Raw genomic sequence first — 20,554 nt, 5'->3', positions numbered from 1 at the left:
CATACATTGTACTCAACTACGAAGACAATCCATTTATCAAGTTTATTGCTTGCAATGTCATACCCAATTATAGCAAAATAATAGCATGTGAAATAACATTTATATGATGTCAAGGTCTTTTAAAAGTCAAGGTCAAGTTTTAAGATATTGTTCTAACGATAGATGCGTTTAAGTATAAACACATTCCATTCATAAATAAATAAAGTTATAACCAATTAAAAGCAAGCAAAATTCAATAATTTTAATAAAAATCTTCAAGTTCAAGGCCATTGATGAGTAAAGATCAAAATTAATTGGTTTTTGTCGAACGATTTCCTTCTGAGAATTTTTGTGCATTAGTGTGAAGACAATCAATTCATAAATAACATATTTACAACCAAAAAATAGCAAAAGTCAATGCTTTTACATTCACGGCCGTGCTCATTGATGCTCGAAGGTCATACTAGATTTTGCCTGCATACAAGTCTGGTCTGAAGAATTATTGTGGTCAGGTTTGAAAATACAAGCAAAAGATTTGATTTTGAATGTATGTCATTTATGAGTGACGGTCAAGTTCAGTCTTGTCAACTTAAAGATCTTGTCTGAAAGGTTGTTGTTTCCTAATCAGATAGAAGGCAATTCATTGAAAAATAAAACACATGTTATGATCAACGTTTATTTTTCAGGGCTCAGGGCGGTACCCGCAACATCACCGACAACATAACTTTAGCAATGGCTTTCTTTTTTTTTTATAAAAAGTCGAAATAAAAATTATTTTTCTCTAACTGCAAACCATTCTTTATTCGATAAATTCGTGTTAATTCAATGAACTCCTTGAATAAAACAAAATCAAGCCTGCAAAACGGTCGCATAATAATTCGTATGCACCTCTTTGAAGAAGAGGGCTTATATCGGTCTGTAGGTCGGTAAGTCAGTCTGTTGGTTGGTAGACCACATGCTTTCCTCTGTTTATCTTAAATACTATTTATCATAAAGTCTTCATATTTCACATATTGATTGGCTATAACTAGTAGATGGATCCTATTGATTTTGGAGTCACTAGGTCAAGGGTCAAGGTCACAGGAGCTTTAAATGTCAGAATGGTTTCCGATGATTATCTTAAAAAACATTCATCACAAAGTTTTCATATTTTAAACAGTGATTGGTCACGACTAGTATATAACCCTTTTGATTTTGGTGTCATTAGGTTAAAGGTAAGGGTCACAGGGGCCTTAAATGCCAGAATGATTTCCGCTGATTATTTTGAATTTTTTTCATAAAAAAAGTCTTCATATTTCACATAGTAATTGGTCATAACCAGCAGATTACCCCTTTGTGATTTTCGGGTCACTTGGCCAAAGGTCAAGGTCCAAATTGCCTTAAATATCAGAATGGTTTCCCCTCATTATCTTAAAAGCTAGTTATCACACAGATTCATATTTCACATATTGATTGGTCATAGTAGATGGCTTCTATTGATTTTGGGGTCACTCGTTCAAAGGTCAAAGTCTCAGGGCCTTAAATGTCAGACATATTTCCGCTTATTTTCTTAAAACAATTTATCACAAAGTTTTCATATTTCACATACTGCTTGGTCATAACTAGTAAGTGACCCCTATTAATTTGGGGTCACTAAGTCAAAGGTAAAGGTCAAAGGGGCCTTGAATGTTAGTATGGTTTCCGCTCATTACATTGAAAGCTATTTATCACATAGTTTTCATAGTTCACATGGTGATAGGTCATAACTAGTAGATGAACCCTAGCGGGGTCACTAGCCCAAAAGATCAAAGTCATTGGGGCCTTATTTGTCAGAACGGTTTCCGCTTACTATCTCGAAAAGTATTTATCATAAAGTCTTTATATATCTCATGATTGGTTATTAGATGACAATTAGATGACCCCTATTGATTTTGGCGTAACAAGGTTACAATTCAAGTTCACACATGCCTTAATTGTCAGAATGATTTCCGCTGAAATTTAAAATAGCGATTGATCATTACAAGTAGATAACCCCTTTTGTTTTCGGGATCACTATGTCAAAGGTCAAGGTCACATTTTCATGAAAACTTGTCACAAAGTCTTTATATTATATACATTGAATAGCCATATGTAGTAGGTGACCCATATTTATTTTGGAATCACAAGTCAAAGGTCAAGGTCAAAGGAGCCTATAATGTAAATATGGTTTATGCTTATTACCTTGAACACATTTTATCATAAAGTCTTGATATTTTACATATTTATTAGTCATAATGGGCTCACTAGTTTAAATGCCAAGCTCTTTATGCTTCACATATTGATTGGTTATAACTAGTAGGTCATTTTTTATGTGTTTTTGTTTTTCTATAACTGTACGCTTCCATGTACCCATTTATGGCAAGTTTCTATAACAAAATTACGAAAAATGTGAATCAAAGGCTATAAAGTCGTTAGACATTTCTTGTTTAACTTGTTTAGTACTATGAGAAATCGTGTTGCGCGCAGGCCTCTAGGTCAGTTGTCAAGGTGACAATTAGAGGTCAATGAAAAACGTTTGTCTGGAGCAAAACTTATACATGCATAAAGGGATTTCAATATAACTTTGCACAAATATTTTCTTTTGTGAGGCATTGTGTCGCGTGCAAAATTTAGGTCCCTGTGGCCAAGGTCAAGGTCACACAAAGAGGTCAAAGTTCAAATAAATATATGTAAATGTGTGTTGGGAAATTTAGTCATCATTTATTGAGAGATTGAAACACAAAAGATCATTATGACGACTGCTGTTGTAAAGTGTGAAACATGTAAATTAGATTAATATATGCAAGGTCAAGGTCACTTAAGACGATTGCCAAAGTCACTTAAGATGATAAAATAATTAGATACTGTCCAAAACATTTCTCCTACACATATAAAGGGATTCTAATGAAACTTCATACAAATGTTTTCCACTATGAGAAGCCGTGTTGCGTACATTAACCAGGCCTCTAGGTCAAAAGTCAAGGTCAGATTTCTTGATTATAGAAAAATGCTTGTCCGGAGCAAAACTTCTTCATGCATATATGGATTTCCGTATAACTTCGCATAAATGGTCACTATTGTGATGCCCAGTGTCGCGCGTAAAATTAGGGTCCCTGCAGCTAAGGTCAAAATCACACATATGGGGTCAAAGTTCGGCTAAAAGTATAAAAATGTGTATTGAGACTTTTTAGTCATTATTTATTGATGGATTGAAACACAAATGGTCATTATCATGACTAATGGTGTAAAACATGAAATTAAGGTTTATATATGCAAGGTCAAGATCACTAAAGATGATTGTCAAGGTCACTAAAGTTAATATATAAAGATTTTGCCCAAAGCATATCTCCTACACTTACAGAGAGATTCTAAAGAAACTTCATACAAATGTTCACCACTATGAGAGACCTTATCCGGTGCATGAGGGATTTTAATATAACTTGGCAAAAATGTTCGCTATTGTGAGGTGGAGTGTCGCACACAACATTTAGGCCATTGCGGCTAAGGTAAAGGTCATACATAGGGGTCAAAGTTCAGATAAAAAATCACTAAAGATGTTAATGTATATATATATTTTCCAGATATTGCCAAGAGTATATCTTCAATATGGATATCTATTATGCCCACATATCTGCCAAAAGCTTCTGTGACGGGCGTATATTGCGACGATGTTGCCCTTGTTTCAAAATAAAATAATCTGTTTTATATCAGTTGCTGATTCTCACTATGAGCTATAATGTTTTGTATATTTCACCAGTTTTCGGTATTCTTATTATTAGTATGTATACAAAATTGGAGAAAAAAAAAACGATTTTTGGCTAAAATTTCATTCCTAATTCGCTTATAAAAATATGGAATGAATGCTCGTGCATGTCGGCCATGCCTACGGAAAACATGTGTCAGTTACCAGTCCGAGTTGCATACTCTTATCAGGTCCCGAACGGCGTGTTGTTTAATAATACATAGTTCCGCCAGTTTAGAACACAGTTATATAATCTGGGAATCAGATAATTAATTTTAGGTTTGTAAACACATTTCTTTCATTTACTTAACAAGAACTACTACTTACTTTTGTCGTTGGGTATATATGAACCAAAATATGATTATAGTATCCTGAAATATTCGGTTCTCGATAATGTAACAATAAAATGCAAAAACAACAAATGGAAAAAAGACTCACCTTTATTCTAAATACATCCTTGAATCCATAAATATATTCTCTTTAAGTTTTTTAATTGTTAACAATCAATGAAATAACAAATAAAAAATATTTTCAAAAAATATAACAAGTGTCAAAAAAGGATTTCCAAAATGGCGTCTTGAATTCTCGATAACTCGAGATAAATCTCAAAACGAGGCTGTATTAAGTATGGTGGCCCAGTGTTGACATGCTATAGACAACAGTTGCAGTAGAACACTGTATTCTTTCTCACAACACGGACTGGAGAGCAGTATTTAAGGTGAACCCAATGGGAACAAGTAGCATTATCACACTGTGCCCAGTGGGTGAATTCTATTGCACCATGGGAATGCTTGTCTACATAATATTGATGACATTGGCAACACTTATCTTCATCAGGTATTTCTGATTCATTTTCACTATCAGAGAGGTCTGATTTTTCAGAAAGTTCAATGTTTTTGTTTGGATGGACCTGGCTTTTGTTTATCATTTATTTGAAGATTGAAGCTGGTGGCTGAATTCTTTTTGTTCTTAGGAGTTTTAGTTTTTTTCTTTTTAGGATCATTTGAACTAATTTTACTGTTACTTTCATCAATGTATTTTTTCATTTTTTCTACAGTTTCACCTTCCAATGCTTTTCCACCAACAATACTATTAATGCTTTTACGTTTTTTCTTCATGATTTTTATATGTACATCACCACCTTTCTTATCAAAAAAGTTATTTTCTGCTGTTTCAGATTTTTTGTGATCTCCTGATGCTGTCACTTCATCATCAACTATGTAAAGTTCAGATGGTTTGATTTTACTTTTTAAAAGTTCAACCATAGAGGACGAGTTCTTGAATGGATAAATGCCTGCCTTATTGAAAGAAGCTTGTAAATTTAAAGGACTTAGAGCAAATGAGTACGCCTTGCAAGCAAGTGAGCAGACATCATAACGAGTGACAACTCTGTGATGTGTTCTAGCAAATTTAGAACATTCTTGAGCATATTTCAGTTGCAGGGACCAAAACATCCAATGTCCATAGGCTGGAGGATATGAGAGGTTTGTGGTGGCAAGACAAACAGAACAATATTTTTGCTGTTTAGCCCATTCAACAAGATCTACTGATATGTGACTACGATGACCATCATACAGTATAAGAATTGTGTCATCTGATCTTCCCTGGCAAAACTTCATAAAATGATTTTGCAAATAATCTTTAAAAACAACACTATTTGACCAACCACTTGGTGTCATGATACCATCAGCACCTGGACTTTTTCCTTCCAAGAGACCATCTAACATTCGGACACCAGGGAAAACAAAATATGGAGGGATTTGCATTTCCAGCTGCATTGCCAGCCCCTATTATAGTGACAGTTTTACCACGCTCAGACATGATAACTTGTGCCTTACAATCTTTTCCACTAACAACACTAGGGGGTTTATATTCAGTATTTATTCCCTTTTCATCAATGTTATAGATAAGGTGCGGTTTGTCAAATAAATCATATTTACGTAAAATTCTTTCAAGTTCATTAAAGTATTTAGTGACAGATTCTTCACTGGCACATTTAGCACGTTGTTCAGACAGACTTGAAGGACGGACAACATTAAGTTCTGGCCACCTTTTTATGAAGTTATAAAAACCAATTAAGAGTGAATGGCTGATCATCTTTCCTCTTGCCTAAAGAAACAGCATAATCAGAGGCTAAATTGACTACTTCAGCCCTCGTGTAACCATATCCAACAGAAGCAAGATCTTTTAAGTGTTCACACAATTTAGCTTCTTCATCTAAAGAAAGCACAGGGCAGGGTCCTGATTTGACACAATCAATTGATATTCTATTATCAACCCGGTCTCTCAAAGTAGTAAGAGGAACTCCATTTAGCTTTGCAGCTCTATATACTGGAATTCCTTCATCTTTCACCATTTTATAAGCTGATGTCATAGCAGTTGGTGACCATAGCCGTAGTCTTGACCTATCTGCAGGTTGAGTAAGCTGAAATGAACCAGAATAAACAATCTTTTAATGCATATTTAATGCATATTTTGGCTTATTTTAATACCACATATATTAAACATGAATAAATAACAAAAATGTGTTCATTTCCTTTATTAGATGGTCTTAACATCAACTTAGATTCAATACAGATTATGTCCAGTCTGTATTTAACTATTGCAATTAATAAGATCTATGGCCCTGATTTGCTTCCGTATTTTATTTTTTTGACAGGTGCTAGTGACGTATCACTTGGGCTATTTTTAGAACTAATGTTGATTTGCTTGCGTCATCCATCGGCTGCTGTCAGAGGCTTGCAGATAAATTAAAATGGAGGATTGTATAAAACAGAAAAAAAAGCATTAGTGAAAACTGTATAAAATTGATGATTTGTAAATAAAAGAGTAAGTTTACCTTTATCCTGAACATTTTTACCGTGAAAACAGTTTTTATTGAAGCAGCTGAATACACAGTGTTGACTTGGAGGTTTCCTTGTCAAATGACGTCAAACTCGTGAAAAAAAACACGCGATTATTTATTCTATCGGGAATTCCATTATATCGAGAACTGAATATCTGAGGATACCAATTTGAAGGACATTTTGATATATGACATAATGGGAATCTCCTAAAATAGTTGCTTCTCTATTTTAATACATCGGATAAAAATCCAACAACATTATGTCAATTCAAGAACTAATATAACAGTAAACAGAACATTGTTGATATACTTATCGTTATGATTGTAGAAAGTACAAAATGTTTACCTGTTGACATTAATTCTGATTTGGTTATGCTCGTACAATAGTAGGCATTTTCAAATTGATTATGATTGTCAGACATATTTTCATTCATAGTTGTACGAAAATAGACTTAATTTTCCTTTTGACAGAACAGAACAGAACAGAAATTTTATTTGAACATTTACAGTTCATCGTTACATACAACAAATTTTACATGCACATAATAATAATGTAAATATCATATTATAATCATGTAAACAACTTTATATATTTCATCAGATCATTACAAAGAATTAAATTCATTTGTTTTGACGTCAAATATATAAACAATTATTACACTATCTGTTTTTGTTTACATCTAAAAGAACGTAGTAGAATTGCATTCATTCCGTATTAATTCAGAGGTTATTATGAATAATAGCCTAGATGTTCCGACCCTTGAGGGTTTGATAAGTGGTTTTCGAGTGCGACCCAAATTTGAATAAGAATTATTTAAAGTTTTACAGTACAATGTATGTGACATTATCTTTTAACAATGCTTACACATTTTGCTTACATTAGACAAATGTCAAAGGAAAATATAAAATAACATAAATAAGGCAAAGCCTCAAAGGGAATGTTTTATATATACAACATTGGTTGCACAATTTTTACTACACATCTGCAAACTTCCGGCCAAAATATTCACTCTCACTATTTATTCTATTTGTCTTATTAGTTGCGTTAAAATTTATTGTTTTGCTTGAATTTATTGTAAATTGTTCCACATAAATAATTCAATTTTTAGTTATTTTACGGTGAAAAAAAAATACAAAAAAAAAAAACAACAAACAATGAGTTTGAAGTCCCATTTTGGTTGTATTTTCGCCAAACTTGATATTAATAATTACGGTAAAGAGAAATGTTTTCCGAATGTCAGTTTGAATGGGAACCGTAATGAGACAGGAATCCAGAAAACTCTTCCCGGCGTGCATGTAACCTGTTTGTGCCTGTTCGTCAAGCTAGCGTACATTTTCTAAAGTACGATCTTGTCCCGTAAACATTTATAGTCTAACTTAAGATATAATGTTTAGCAGCCAAATGCGCTCATTCCTATTTTTTAGTTAAGTTGCTTACAGTATATTTGTGCACAATTCGGCAAATTGCATGAATTTATTTCCTTCATAATTTATAAAAAATGTTTGCAGTCTTTCTTTTATTGGAACGTATAGTGAAACACTTCTATATTTCAGGCCCAACCTTAACGCTCTAAAATAATAACAAGCCGGATGTAAAGAGGGATGTAACAATAAAAAAAATCCAATATATCATGATCTTTACTAAAATAAAAATCACACAAACACACAATGATAAGTGACGTGATAATTTACATCCGTGTACAATGTAATGTATATATAAGTTGTAAGGTCAAATATTATGTGATTTTACTCCCAGCTGCAAGATCTGTAACAATACTTGTAGGGATCCGGTAGAAAATGCAACATGAAAAAATTGTTATCTAAGTTCAAGGCATTGTACTTCCAGATAAGATTAGACGTTTATATTAAAGTATGGACTCACTTTTTAACTTCAGTGGCATATTTTATATACATTTAGCACAGGACCATAATAATATCTATTCGGTCATGTAGTTTCTTAGTAAAACACGTCATTTTAAAGGACTTTCAGCTACTTTGGCATATATTTTGAAGGTCTTAGTAAATATTCATTTATGTGAAGTTTGGTCACAATCTAACATACGGTTAAGGAGGGATGATTTTATAAAGACAAGGTAGATAGCAAAGCTCGGTGGAAAACTAGCCATGCACCGTAACATGGCAAGCAAAAATAATTTTATGTTAATGAATGTCCTCCACAAAAAAATACAAAACTTAGATATTTCATGTGTAGCATTACCTAGTTTTCATATAGATATAGACTGACACATTTGAAAGTATTATGTAAAACTACATGGCTTAAAACTTTACAGTTCAGAGCTTTTGTAATGTAGTGGACTTCTACAAATGCAATTAATAAAATGATTGTCATCATGATTGAACACCATTTTTTACATAGATAAACATCTGATGGCACATTTGAACATCCTTTTCTCAAAACTAGAGTTTAGTTATATATAATGTACTGTCGACTCTCGTTATACTAAAATTATCGAGATAACGAAATGTAATAATAACTACTCGTAAAACTTACTTTTGGTACTCAGCAAAAGTTATCTAAATTGCTTCAAATGGACTAGAATGGTTATTGTTCCGTGTAAATTTATTTAGGTAGACGTTTTGTATAATAACTAAAAGCTTTTATTCTCTACGCCCTGTGCGTGTTTGATCTTAAGTCTTGAAATTGACCTCGGATATTGAGTTTAATGTATGACCCTTGGTTTTTGATGATTAAAATGATTATCAATTGATCTACTTTTCTAATACTATAATTTAGCTTCAGTCGTCTGGTTTATTTGTACAAACAGTTTATCATGTTAAAAGGATTTTACAATGTCTGTCGGTACGGACCTTAATATCTAGCTCGTGGGTAGCTGTTTACAGCGGTAAAAAGGCTGTGCAAAACTTTCCTCTAAACATCAAAGATCTTTGACGATACCCGGTGCTTGGTTCTTTTTCTTGCATATTTATTGTTTTCTATTTTCCGAAAATAAATTATGAAAATTTCATATTTTTGTTAGTACCTTTTCTTATAAAAGCGTATGAACTTACAACGTTATCTATAACGGAACAATGACATCATTCTAAAACGCAATTAATTCATAAAATCCGCTGTAGAATAAGGACAGTTCGGGCACACAAAATGTCTTACACGGGATGTAAGAGAGGATGTTTCAGCAACATAATAGAATATAGTCTTGACTTAAATGAAAAATCAAAATATCTGATGTATGTTATTGTAACTAATACGTCACATGATAAGATTGCAATGAAAAGCTTTTGGTCCAATTCCTAAGAAGAACGTTCAGTTATACACAACGTACTTTTCATCTGACTTTTACGGTAAAAAAGAGTTGACATTTGTGCATTTTTATTTATCTCGTGCGCAGGAGATACTTTGTCATGGCCACGAGTTAATTTGTCGTGTGCATGAAATAATTAGGAAGTGCGCACGAAATACTATATCGTGGCCACGAGTAAATAAGTCATGGGAACGAGGTAATTAAGTAGTGCGCATTAGATACTATGTCATGGCCACGAATTACTACTAAGTCATGCGAACAAGATACTATGTCGTGGCCACGATTTACTAAGTCTTGCGCACGAGATAATTTAGTGGTGCGAACGAGATACTATGTCATGGCCAAGAGTCACTAAAAGGTGCGCACGAGATAATTAAGTCGTGTGCACGAGGCACTATGTAGAAACGAGATAATTAATCAAACAGATTACACTACATCTTTGCATTTTTTTAGTTGCCTACAAATGTGCAATAATACTATGCTGCCCCTACTTCACTTTTCTGTCACAGTGTCATATATACAAGTTATTGATTGGACAATAATTTTACAGTTAGTGTCATTGTGACACTGATTATTTTACACAATACTCTAAATATCATGAGGTGTCATCTATTGATCAGTTGCAATGTACATACAAGGTTATAAAACCCATGGATTATATACCAAGTTATTCATCAGACAAGAATTTTACATGAAGTGTTATAGTTACCTTGACCTTTGACCTATGAACTCAATCATCAATGTAGGTCATCTACTGGCCATGGACAATATCCCTACTAATATAATAAACAATGGCGTATTCCTTTTCAAGTATCGTATGAGCTAGGTTAACAGGCCAATAGTATGCATTGTAGGAGCACATTTGTCTCGGAGCACATTTGTCTTACGTAAGACCAATACGGTCGTATTTGTCCCACATGAGACAAATGGGACCTCAAATGTCTACCCCAAAAAACTCATTTGTGTGACAAATGTGCTCCGATCAAGTTTTTTAAGGGACAAGAAAGCACATTTGTCTCATGTGTTTTTAAGGGACAAGAAAGCACATTTGTCTCATGTCATTTTTTATGAATTATTTGTCACATTATTCCCACGGCAGAAATTCTTTTTTAGAATCGAGGTTCGCCGTTTTACCTCATGTCAAGTGTAATCATCAATAGGTTTGCTTATGCTTTCTTTATGAAAACCTAAAGTGAACTATTAATCATAATATTTCTAATTCAAGTAATTGATTGGCTTAACCTGAAGGCGTACACTGAAACAAACTAAATCCCGTTCACGATGGTACAATGGTGACAGCGCGGTGGCACGATGTTACGTTGATGAAAACGCGATGGTGCGATGGTGAAAACATAATGGTACGAACGTGAAACAACGACTGTACGATGGTGACACAACGATTGTACGATGGTGAAACAACGAAGGTTCGATTATGAAAACGTGATGATACTATGGTGAAAGACGATGTTACGATGGCGAAAATACAATGGTACAATATGATGAAACTGCGATGGCATGATGATGAAAACGCGATATTATTTTCTCTATCGTGTCATCGCATCATCGTGATTTCACCATCGTTTCATCGTGTTTTAATCATCGTACCATCTCAATTTCACCTTTGTACCATTGCGCATAGCTGTTCAGGGAGTCAAAATGTGACTTATGTCCAAACGGAACACCGTAATCGGTTGATATTGAATGATACAATATCGTGACTCGTTTCGCATCTTGCCGAAATCTCGCATCTCGCTTCGCATCTAGTTCGTGAGACAAAAAATTGATTGCTAAGTAGTATTCCCTTTATAGTCTTCATAAAATCACTTAAAGGCCCATTATGCCTGATAAATGTTTTTATTTGTATTCCTTTAAAGCTTTGTAGTTTTGGTATACTTTTATAGCTCCAAAAAGTTACTCATTGGCTAATTACCTAAAGCATTTTTCATCTGCTGCTTTTTTGCAGTTTGTACAGTTGAAGTGATTTAGAATTTTGTATTGAAGTCAAAATACTACATTTTTTATGACGCATTATTTCACATTTATCGCGAATGTCTTTAGATTACAAGCATCTAACTTCCTCAGAAATCATTATTTGAATATTAATAATTTCATACTTGCTCTATTTAAAGAAGTAAAAATGTATTCATTTCTGAAATCTCGTGGTACGGGATAATTCGACATTGCGAGATCTCGTGTTACAATATCGTGCCTCGCTTCGTGTCTCATCGGAATGTCGCGTCTCGCACGATTCTGAGTCGTCCGATATTCTATAATTATGGCATTACCCGGATTATTTTAGGAACTCATACATGTTGTAAGTGCTTTTTCAATGGCGGATCTGAAAGCCGCAATTCTTGGAAAATGACGATTTTTACATACATATATTTCTGATGAAAACAAAATACGTATGTAATGGTCTTCTTTTTTTCTTCCATAGATCATTTAAGGGCCCCCGTGACAGATTGATGAAAAAAAAACACCTGTCCCTTACCGCTGTAGGTTCGACATATACACGGGGCATCGAACTATTCATCGAACTTTGCGAGGATCCCGGTCAGTGTCCAAATGCGGAATACATATCCGCATGCGCACGTCATAGCTATCGCGTGCGCACGTAATAGTATCGCGTGGCCACGTAAAAGCTATCGTGTGCGCACGTACTAAATAAGAAAATTGTATGTCCCCTTTATGCCACCGTAGATACTACCTTGTTTTTGCTAAGAATATTTCTAGTGCCATAAATCATTTTTAAAACTTTAAGCATTGAAAATAAACGTATCACAATTGATAACGATAACAATAGACTTGCTGCATATGTGTTTAGGTTCTGGAGAAATTTTCATTGTGACATGCAGAACAGGGATATTCTTTAATTTAATATATGACTCCTATGCAGAGGCAGGAAGTTTTTGACTGACCTAAAAACGGTTTTATAAATACAGAAAACACTGAACAATGGTTGGTTGCCGGTAAACGGACGGGCATAATTATTACCTTGTACAAATGTGCTTCGAGTGTCCTTTCTATTGTGTGTCGAACACATCTGTCTCATTTCCAATTTGCCGCAAATATGAATGTTTACAAACACATCGGTCACACTTCGTGAGACAAATGTGCTCCGAGACAAATGTGCTCCTACAATGCATACATACTGATCATCCCTATCAGAGGATTGTCACACAAAGGGAGTTAACATAGTCAAAATTAAAGTATAATTTATTGGCCTTGGATAGTGATTTTTAAGTAGTTATAAAGATTTGTGTTGCATTTACAACTTAAACCAGAAAGTTAATATACATGTATATAGATTGTTATCTGGTTTGTTAATCATCTTGTACGCGTGACTTAACTAAATTGTTCGCACCACAAAGTAACTCGTGCCCACGACTAAGAAGCCCGTGGCCGCAAAGTACATGGTGCGCACCACATAATTATCTCGTGTGCACAACTTAGTAACTCGTGTGCACGACATAGTATGTAATGCGCACCACCTTATTTTTTCGTTCCCACGACTAAGTAACTTGTGGCAATGGCATAGTATCCCGTGCGCACGACTTAATAACTCGTGACCAGGACAAAGTATCTCGTGCGCACCACCTAATCATCTTGTTAGTTTCAACTATCTTTAGTGTCAACGTTCGACCCCAGACTGCGTTACACAGGTACATATGCATTTTTTAACATCAAGCCAACAAACGCATTTTGGGTATTTAAAAATTAGATCAATATGAATAAAACTGAATTAAAATATATAATTGTAGATTATGTCATTTGTAAACTAAAAATAAGGAAGGAAGTAGGCGAAAAGTATTAGGTCGGTTCGCAAAAGCAGAGATAGATTATTTAAATTTGTTATATTAAAAGGTTGCAATTTATAATAATTATGTTTTATTTTCAATTATTATATCTCATAGGATATTGACCTTAAGGTATAGATATTCTTGGTGTGTATTATGTACAATAATACATTAGATTGCATATTGTTTAAGCCTTATCCATGAATTAGCGTTGTGTGCCGATAATTGTCACACATTTTCATCTAATTAAAAACCAGTTCCTTATATAACTATGAGTCCATTAAAATTTAAATTTACCCTATTTTCTGTTATATTATTAAAGGAAGGTGTTTCTTAAATAATTAATAATAGTTATTTCAATGACACAAAAATAATTCAGGCTGTGTCAATCTGCCACAACTAGGGAAAAATGAAAAATTTAAGATGGATTCCAAGATAGATGCCATATTGAAAGAATCGTACATCATACTCAACAAAATCATGGCTTAAAATATATATACAGTAGAATCCCTATTTAAGACTAATCCAGATTTAAGACCATCCCGCTATTAAGACCATCTTTTAAGCGGACGGAATAGTTTGTTCTTTATGTCAATAGTTGCATGAGCCAGAATTAAGACCCATCACGATTATCCACTTTTAAGCTAAAGACCACCAGATTTAGTCCCAATTCTTTGATTTATTCTTTATTTGAACACACCATTGACACAACTGATTTAAAATTCAACATCTATCAAAAACTGTTATTGTCAGGTTAGGTATGAAATAGGGTCTGAAATAAAAATTTAGAGTTACTGTGGTTCATTGTTGCTTTCAGCACATTTATTTTGCGAAGAAATAATTTCTTATTTGACAGGTGAAATATGTACATTATATAATAATTAATATTGAAATCAGACCCAAGAGAATTAAATATTACATTTCTTCAGAAAAATGTTTTGCTCTCATCTGATTAAATATTATAACATATATTGTATTTGTAGGTTATGATACATATTGTTTGTTCATACAAAATGACTTAAAAAGACCATGGCCATATACGTTGTAATCAATGATAAGAATACCCACAATTAAGACCACCCCGCAATTACGACCACTTTGGTCCAGTCCCGATAGTGGTCTTAATTGAGGGTGTTTACATGTATATTGCTCTTTCAAGTGATTAAATTAATAAAACATTTACCAACTAGGAAAAGTAACCATCGGTTTTTAATTAATGCTATATCGGAATGTAAATGACTCTTATTAAATTTGCACAGTGATGTACTCGTATATTGGTATCGACAGTCATCTTGAGCTTCAATGTCGCAGATCGGAATAAGTCAGTACTCGGTATTAAAGCAGAACTTAGATGATAATTTCAGAAATCTGGAACCCAAACTGCATTGATATGTAGCGTATTTACGCACTTTGGGGTCAATTTCTCGATTTGACCACAAATGCATTTGACCCAAAAGTGTGCTTTGAAGTTTACCGCACTTTTGGGTGCGGTGTTACATTGCATAAAGATAATATGGATATTAAATAAACGACATATCAAGTTAACCTAGTGACTAAGTTTATGGTAATTGTACAAAACTTACCTCTATCGTCATTCTGCACGATACATTTTCTGTTTACGCATAAATTGTTCCTTTGTTGAGTGCATGAATAATTTCACATATTGAAACACAATTCATTTATATAATGCCAAGTAGAATATAATAGCTAGAACAAGTATGCAATGTTAGTGCGTATAAACTCTCCGTTTGTATAAGAAATAACTGCCATAAGTAAACACTGTTTATGTGATTTCAACCACTTTTCAGTGAGGACGCTTTAATAGAATATGTAAGTCAAAGCGGATTGGTTAATTTCGCGCAGGACATAATTTACTATCATTAGATCTGCATTTTTAACGAATGAAATAGATTACAAACAAGAGCCACAGCAAATCGGGGGGCAACACTCGCCTTTTTTCTTAAAATGTAAAAGACATCGGAGTAAAATTATTTTAGTATAGACTACTCTAAACAAAAACAAGCGAATACAATTATTTAAATTTCATATTTGAATTTAACCGTCAAAGTCATTCAAAGCTCAAGATCACATTTGAATTAATAAGTTTTGTCAGATGCGTTCCTTTGTCAAAGAATTAATCTAGTCCTAAATTGAAAATAAAATAAATAAAATTGATCACATACCCATGCCGCTTTTTCGACTCCTTAAAAATGCTATTGCAAGGCCGTGCATATATTTTGACGTGAGGTCGTTTGCATTATAAAAGTAACAGAAAGAGCATCGGAACACGAGGCTATCTGACGAGTGGGCGTAGGGACCTTTGTTTTGAAAATGTGTTAAATCGTATACATTTACATGCATAGTGCGTTAACTGGAGTGCAGGTTTTAGTTACCCGCACTCCAGAGCATTGGTTGCTTTTTTCTGGGGCAACAGGGAACGTGTTTTTATGTTTGACTATGATACAAAAGAGAAAGAACATAAAAACATTCGAAAATCTGATTAATCGTACACATCAATTAGATATACGGTGGCACAAAGGTGACATGTGTATGTTTTTATTTCTCTCGTGGCCACGAGATACTATGTCGTGGCCACGAGTTACTAAGTCGTTGCCACGAGATGGCTAAGTCGTGGCCACGAGATTCTATGTCGTGGCCACGAGTTACTAAGTCGTGGCTACGAGATAGCTAAGTCGTGGCCACGAGATAATAAACATACACTATATATATCAATACATGAATTTTTTAAACTTAGAAACTTACTTTTATCTCGTGGCCATAAGATACTATGTCGTGGCCACGAGCTACTAAGTCGTTGCCACGAGATAGCTAAGTCGTGGCCACGAGATAGCTAAGCCGTTGTTTACTTAGTAACCCGTGGCCACGACATAGTATCTCGTGGCCACGACTTAGTAACTCATGGCCACGACATAGTATCTCGTGGCCACGAGATAAATAAAAACACACACATGTCACCTTTGTGCCACCGTATAGTTACATGTTTTGATGCTCTTTCTATTACGTAAATGTAAGCGTTTCACTTTTGGAGCGCTAATAAAAAAATAAGACTTTTGAACTTAAAAAAATGATTATTTTGCACTTCAAACAGTCTTTATTCATAGAATGTGGTATATAGTTCATTACTTAATTTTATTCAATAATATTTTGTTTGCCAGAAGCTCGCATAATATGATTTTTATTCAACTCGTTCAATAAGTTCAACATTGATCCTTCTATCATTTACTATGCAATATCCTCTATTTATAATTGTTAACAATTTTATAAGCATTTTCATTTAATCCATAGGACATTTTGTCCGTTAAAGAGCAAAAAATTTGTAAAAAGAGCCACGCAGATGATTAGAGAAGTACACTATATTAACATTTATGTCACCGTTTCATTTATGCATAAAAAAATCATCTCGAGTTAATTGTATAAAAAGCATTAAATTAATTTTAAAGGCCCATTATGCCTCAAAAACAAAAACAAATGTTTACTTTTTTTAGTGACGGCAAACATAAAGTATATAATGTTTAAATATTGGTTTTAGAGAACTGTTAAAAACTTGTTACCTGAAAAACTATAGATACATGTGATATAATTTATTATAAAAGTAGCAAAATGTAATCAATGTAGTATTTTGACTTCCATACAAAATACTTATTCACTATTACTATACTTATTGCCAAATAGCAGCAGATGAAAAAAGGGGTTTTGGTAAAAGCCAATGAGTAACTGTTTGGATACTATAAGAATACACCAAACTTAACCTTTTCCCTAATATAAACGTGTTTTGACGGCTTTTTGTCGCCCTCCCCCCTTCGAGGCCTCAAATAGTGAAAAAAATGCCCAATTTAGGCCCAAAACACTGTTTTTCGTTTGCGGAATGTTGTTTAAAAAGTGATCAATTTTTCGGCGCCCCCCTCCCCATGAAAATGATACATCAGGGGGTTGCCAGAATGGGAGATGTGTCCCTTTCTGTATGGGGGGTTTGTAGGGGGGCGGCAGTCTCTTCATCGCCAAGAAAATTTTGGATATGTGACAGGCTAAAAATGGCCTCAGGTCGATCTTAAGGTAACGTGTAACCAACGATGAAAAGCCTGCATTGCGAACCCACTTTGAAACCATTTTTGATTTCAAAAAAATGCAAATAGTGATTTTTCGCAATTTTGAGACATCTCCCTGTTGCCATGGTAACATGAAATTTAAGATTGAGCATGCTGTTATAGAGGCTATGGTTCAGTCAACATTTATGCCAAGTTTCATCAGTATTGAAGCATTTTTCATAGTTTTATAGCAATTTGAACTTCTAACAGGAGGCTTTTCAATGAAATCTGCCATTTTTTCACAACATGCTTTTATGGTTAAAGGTTGAATAGTTTTTGAGAAATAAAAATAAAAGCATTTCTGTGGCAAAATTGGCTGTAAAAGCTGCACGCCTCCAGATGAACAGAAATATTTCAGAAAATTAAATTAAATAAAAAAATACTGGGATTTTAAGAAAAGTAAAACGATTCAAGATTAAAGTAAAAATTTCGATGTTATATGCGATTAATGACCAATTTTGCAGTATTTTGAACCGTATTTCCACTGCGTAAGTAACGCAGTAAGGGCTATTTTTGCATATTTTGAGCTCTTTTTGTTGATTTACATGGGTTGTTAGTGCTGTTTGAAATGTTGAAATTATTATCTTCGTTCATTTCACAATGTTCTATGCTTTTTCTCATTTTTTATGAAAAGTATGAATTTGGAAGCGCGCTGCTTTAACGCGCTAACGCAATACCATTACGTAAAAACGTTCCTGAGGTAAAACCATTACGTTATGGCAAAATTTAGAATTTGAATTGCTTGTATTTGGCTCTCTTGGAATAAACTATAACGGATTGTACAACGTTTGTGTCTCGTGAGATAGAAACCTTCGCTAAATACTAGATCAACATCAAGATATTTCAATAACCCTATTTAAAAACAGGAAACACTTTCTAGACCTTGATGTTATAATCAATCGCGTGTCTCAAATATAAGTTTTCATAATTATTATACAATAGATTGAAATATTAATCGATGATATCTAGAAAATAAAAGAATAAGCTTTAAGGTATATCATGTTGAGAAGACAAAACAAGAATATTCAAGCATTCTAAAAGGTGAATATCAGATATTTTACATAATTATATACATATTTTTTATATTTTATTTTCAGTAAAATTGGTTACTCGACTCAAATTAATGTTCTGATCAATATCTTATAATAACGTTATTTCATTAAATGACACGATGTTATATAAAAATAAAATATATACATATATAGTAGCTATATTTATTCAATCAATCATACCATTCACCTTTTTGATGAAATTTACTCGAAAGAAAGCATATGATCTATACTGTTTTGGTGTTTAAAACCCAATTAAACAAACACACAAGTAATAGCATGCGTCGTGATGGTTTTATCATGAATCTTTTTCATCGAGTAAACGAAGTAACTACAAAATAAAATGGGATAAATATTAAATTCCTGTCATCTTCGTGACAACAAATCATGCTGAAGATATTTTTTAAGAAATTCATATCAATGTCAAGCCAATTATATACTTGTACTTAAAATCACAGCAAAATTACATTCAGCTCATTTTACTAAACAAGTCCCGGAAATTATCTAAACTTGTGTCGCTTTAAATGAAGTTCACTGTAGTACTAAACTTCCCATATACAAGGACATTACTCATGTTTAAATGATTGTACATAACATAAACTAAGAGGTATTTCAAAATGCAGCGGCAAAGTATTTGCTGATCAACAGGAAAGTATAATTGAAAATATCTCCGGTTACAATTAATACATTTTAATTATCACTGAATGTATCATATGTTTCAGTTTTCGACACTTATCAAACAATGTAACGAGGGAAAGCTGTGTCCGGCTCCCATCTTAAACTGACTTAACATGATGAAATTATTTACATGTAGCATGACTTTTATTTATGAAAATATCATATACATGTATTTCTAGATAAAAAGCAACAATTATAATAGTTTGAAGGAAGAACGTACTTAAGTAACATCCTCATCACCATTAAAATGAAGATAAAAATGTCATATTTTAAACAATTTATAATCATCGGAGTGTTTTCATTTATTTTATAGTGACTAAAGCTATTTAATCTGCACGCCTCCAGATTATCCAACATATTTCATGAACATCAAACTTGAGAAAATATATAGAACTTTGAAGAGTAATAATTAATATTTTATGTGCGATAACTGACTGATTTTGCAGTATCTATTACCATATTTTACCATACTTTTGCGTGACTTGCGTAGTAAGAGATATGTTTGCATTTTTTAAATTCTTTTTTGGTTATTTACATGGTTTGTAAGTGCATTCACAATGTGTAATTTTTTTTAAACAATGTGTAAACTATTTGACTTTTAAATACATTTTCAAAATTGTCATTGACAATTAGCATTATTCCGGAGGTATGCTGCTTTAAAGAAAGAATCTAGAACCTTATTTTCCCGTAACATATACAATGGAAGGGTTTATGTAAACTAAAACTAAATTGATTAATTACCCTCATTAGTACTATATTTATATAACCGCATGTATTATACGATAAATTTTGGTACAATATTTACAATATTTACGTCAAGTGTTAAAATCTTTATAGATTAAATAATTGAAAGCTTTTGTGAAAAAGCCTAGCAAAAATTGAGTAAGAAAAGTATATTCAGAATAATTTCAAACACACAAAACAACAATCTGTTTCGGACATCACATTCTACCGGTGATAAGAGGGCATGGAATGTAGTTTGAAGTTTCCAGGTCCATCCATAAACATACTCAATCAAACCGAGCTTGGACGTCCTTTAGAGTTTTAACCATAGCCTACATTTTCATTGTATAAACTATT

At 33.4% G+C, this 20,554-nt stretch overlaps 2 protein-coding genes across 2 annotated transcripts in view; both read right to left on the bottom strand.

The window, feature by feature from the left end:
* LOC132742740 (uncharacterized) overlaps positions 1 to 15,437 on the bottom strand; it is a 28,949-nt gene extending 13,512 nt beyond the window's left edge. The window contains exon 1 of the mRNA XM_060731205.1: positions 15,225 to 15,437. The gene's annotated coding sequence lies outside the window, so the exon portion shown is untranslated. The remainder of the gene's footprint in view (positions 1 to 15,224) is intronic.
* Positions 5,781 to 6,722, bottom strand: LOC132742743 (uncharacterized). The gene is made up of 2 exons (XM_060731207.1): positions 6,558 to 6,722; positions 5,781 to 6,143 (listed from the first exon to the last, which is right to left on the bottom strand). The coding sequence occupies exons 1-2, from the start codon at positions 6,570 to 6,572 to the stop codon at positions 5,781 to 5,783; spliced, it is 378 nt and encodes a 125-aa protein (XP_060587190.1). The 5' UTR covers positions 6,573 to 6,722.
* Positions 15,438 to 20,554: the final 5,117 nt, after the last annotated feature.

Source organism: Ruditapes philippinarum, unplaced genomic scaffold (genome assembly GCF_026571515.1).
Source record: "Ruditapes philippinarum isolate M1 unplaced genomic scaffold, ASM2657151v2 ctg2912_1_1_1_1, whole genome shotgun sequence".
Classification (NCBI taxonomy): Eukaryota; Metazoa; Mollusca; class Bivalvia; order Venerida; family Veneridae; genus Ruditapes; species Ruditapes philippinarum.
This window is presented reverse-complemented; position numbering and strand designations above follow the sequence as displayed.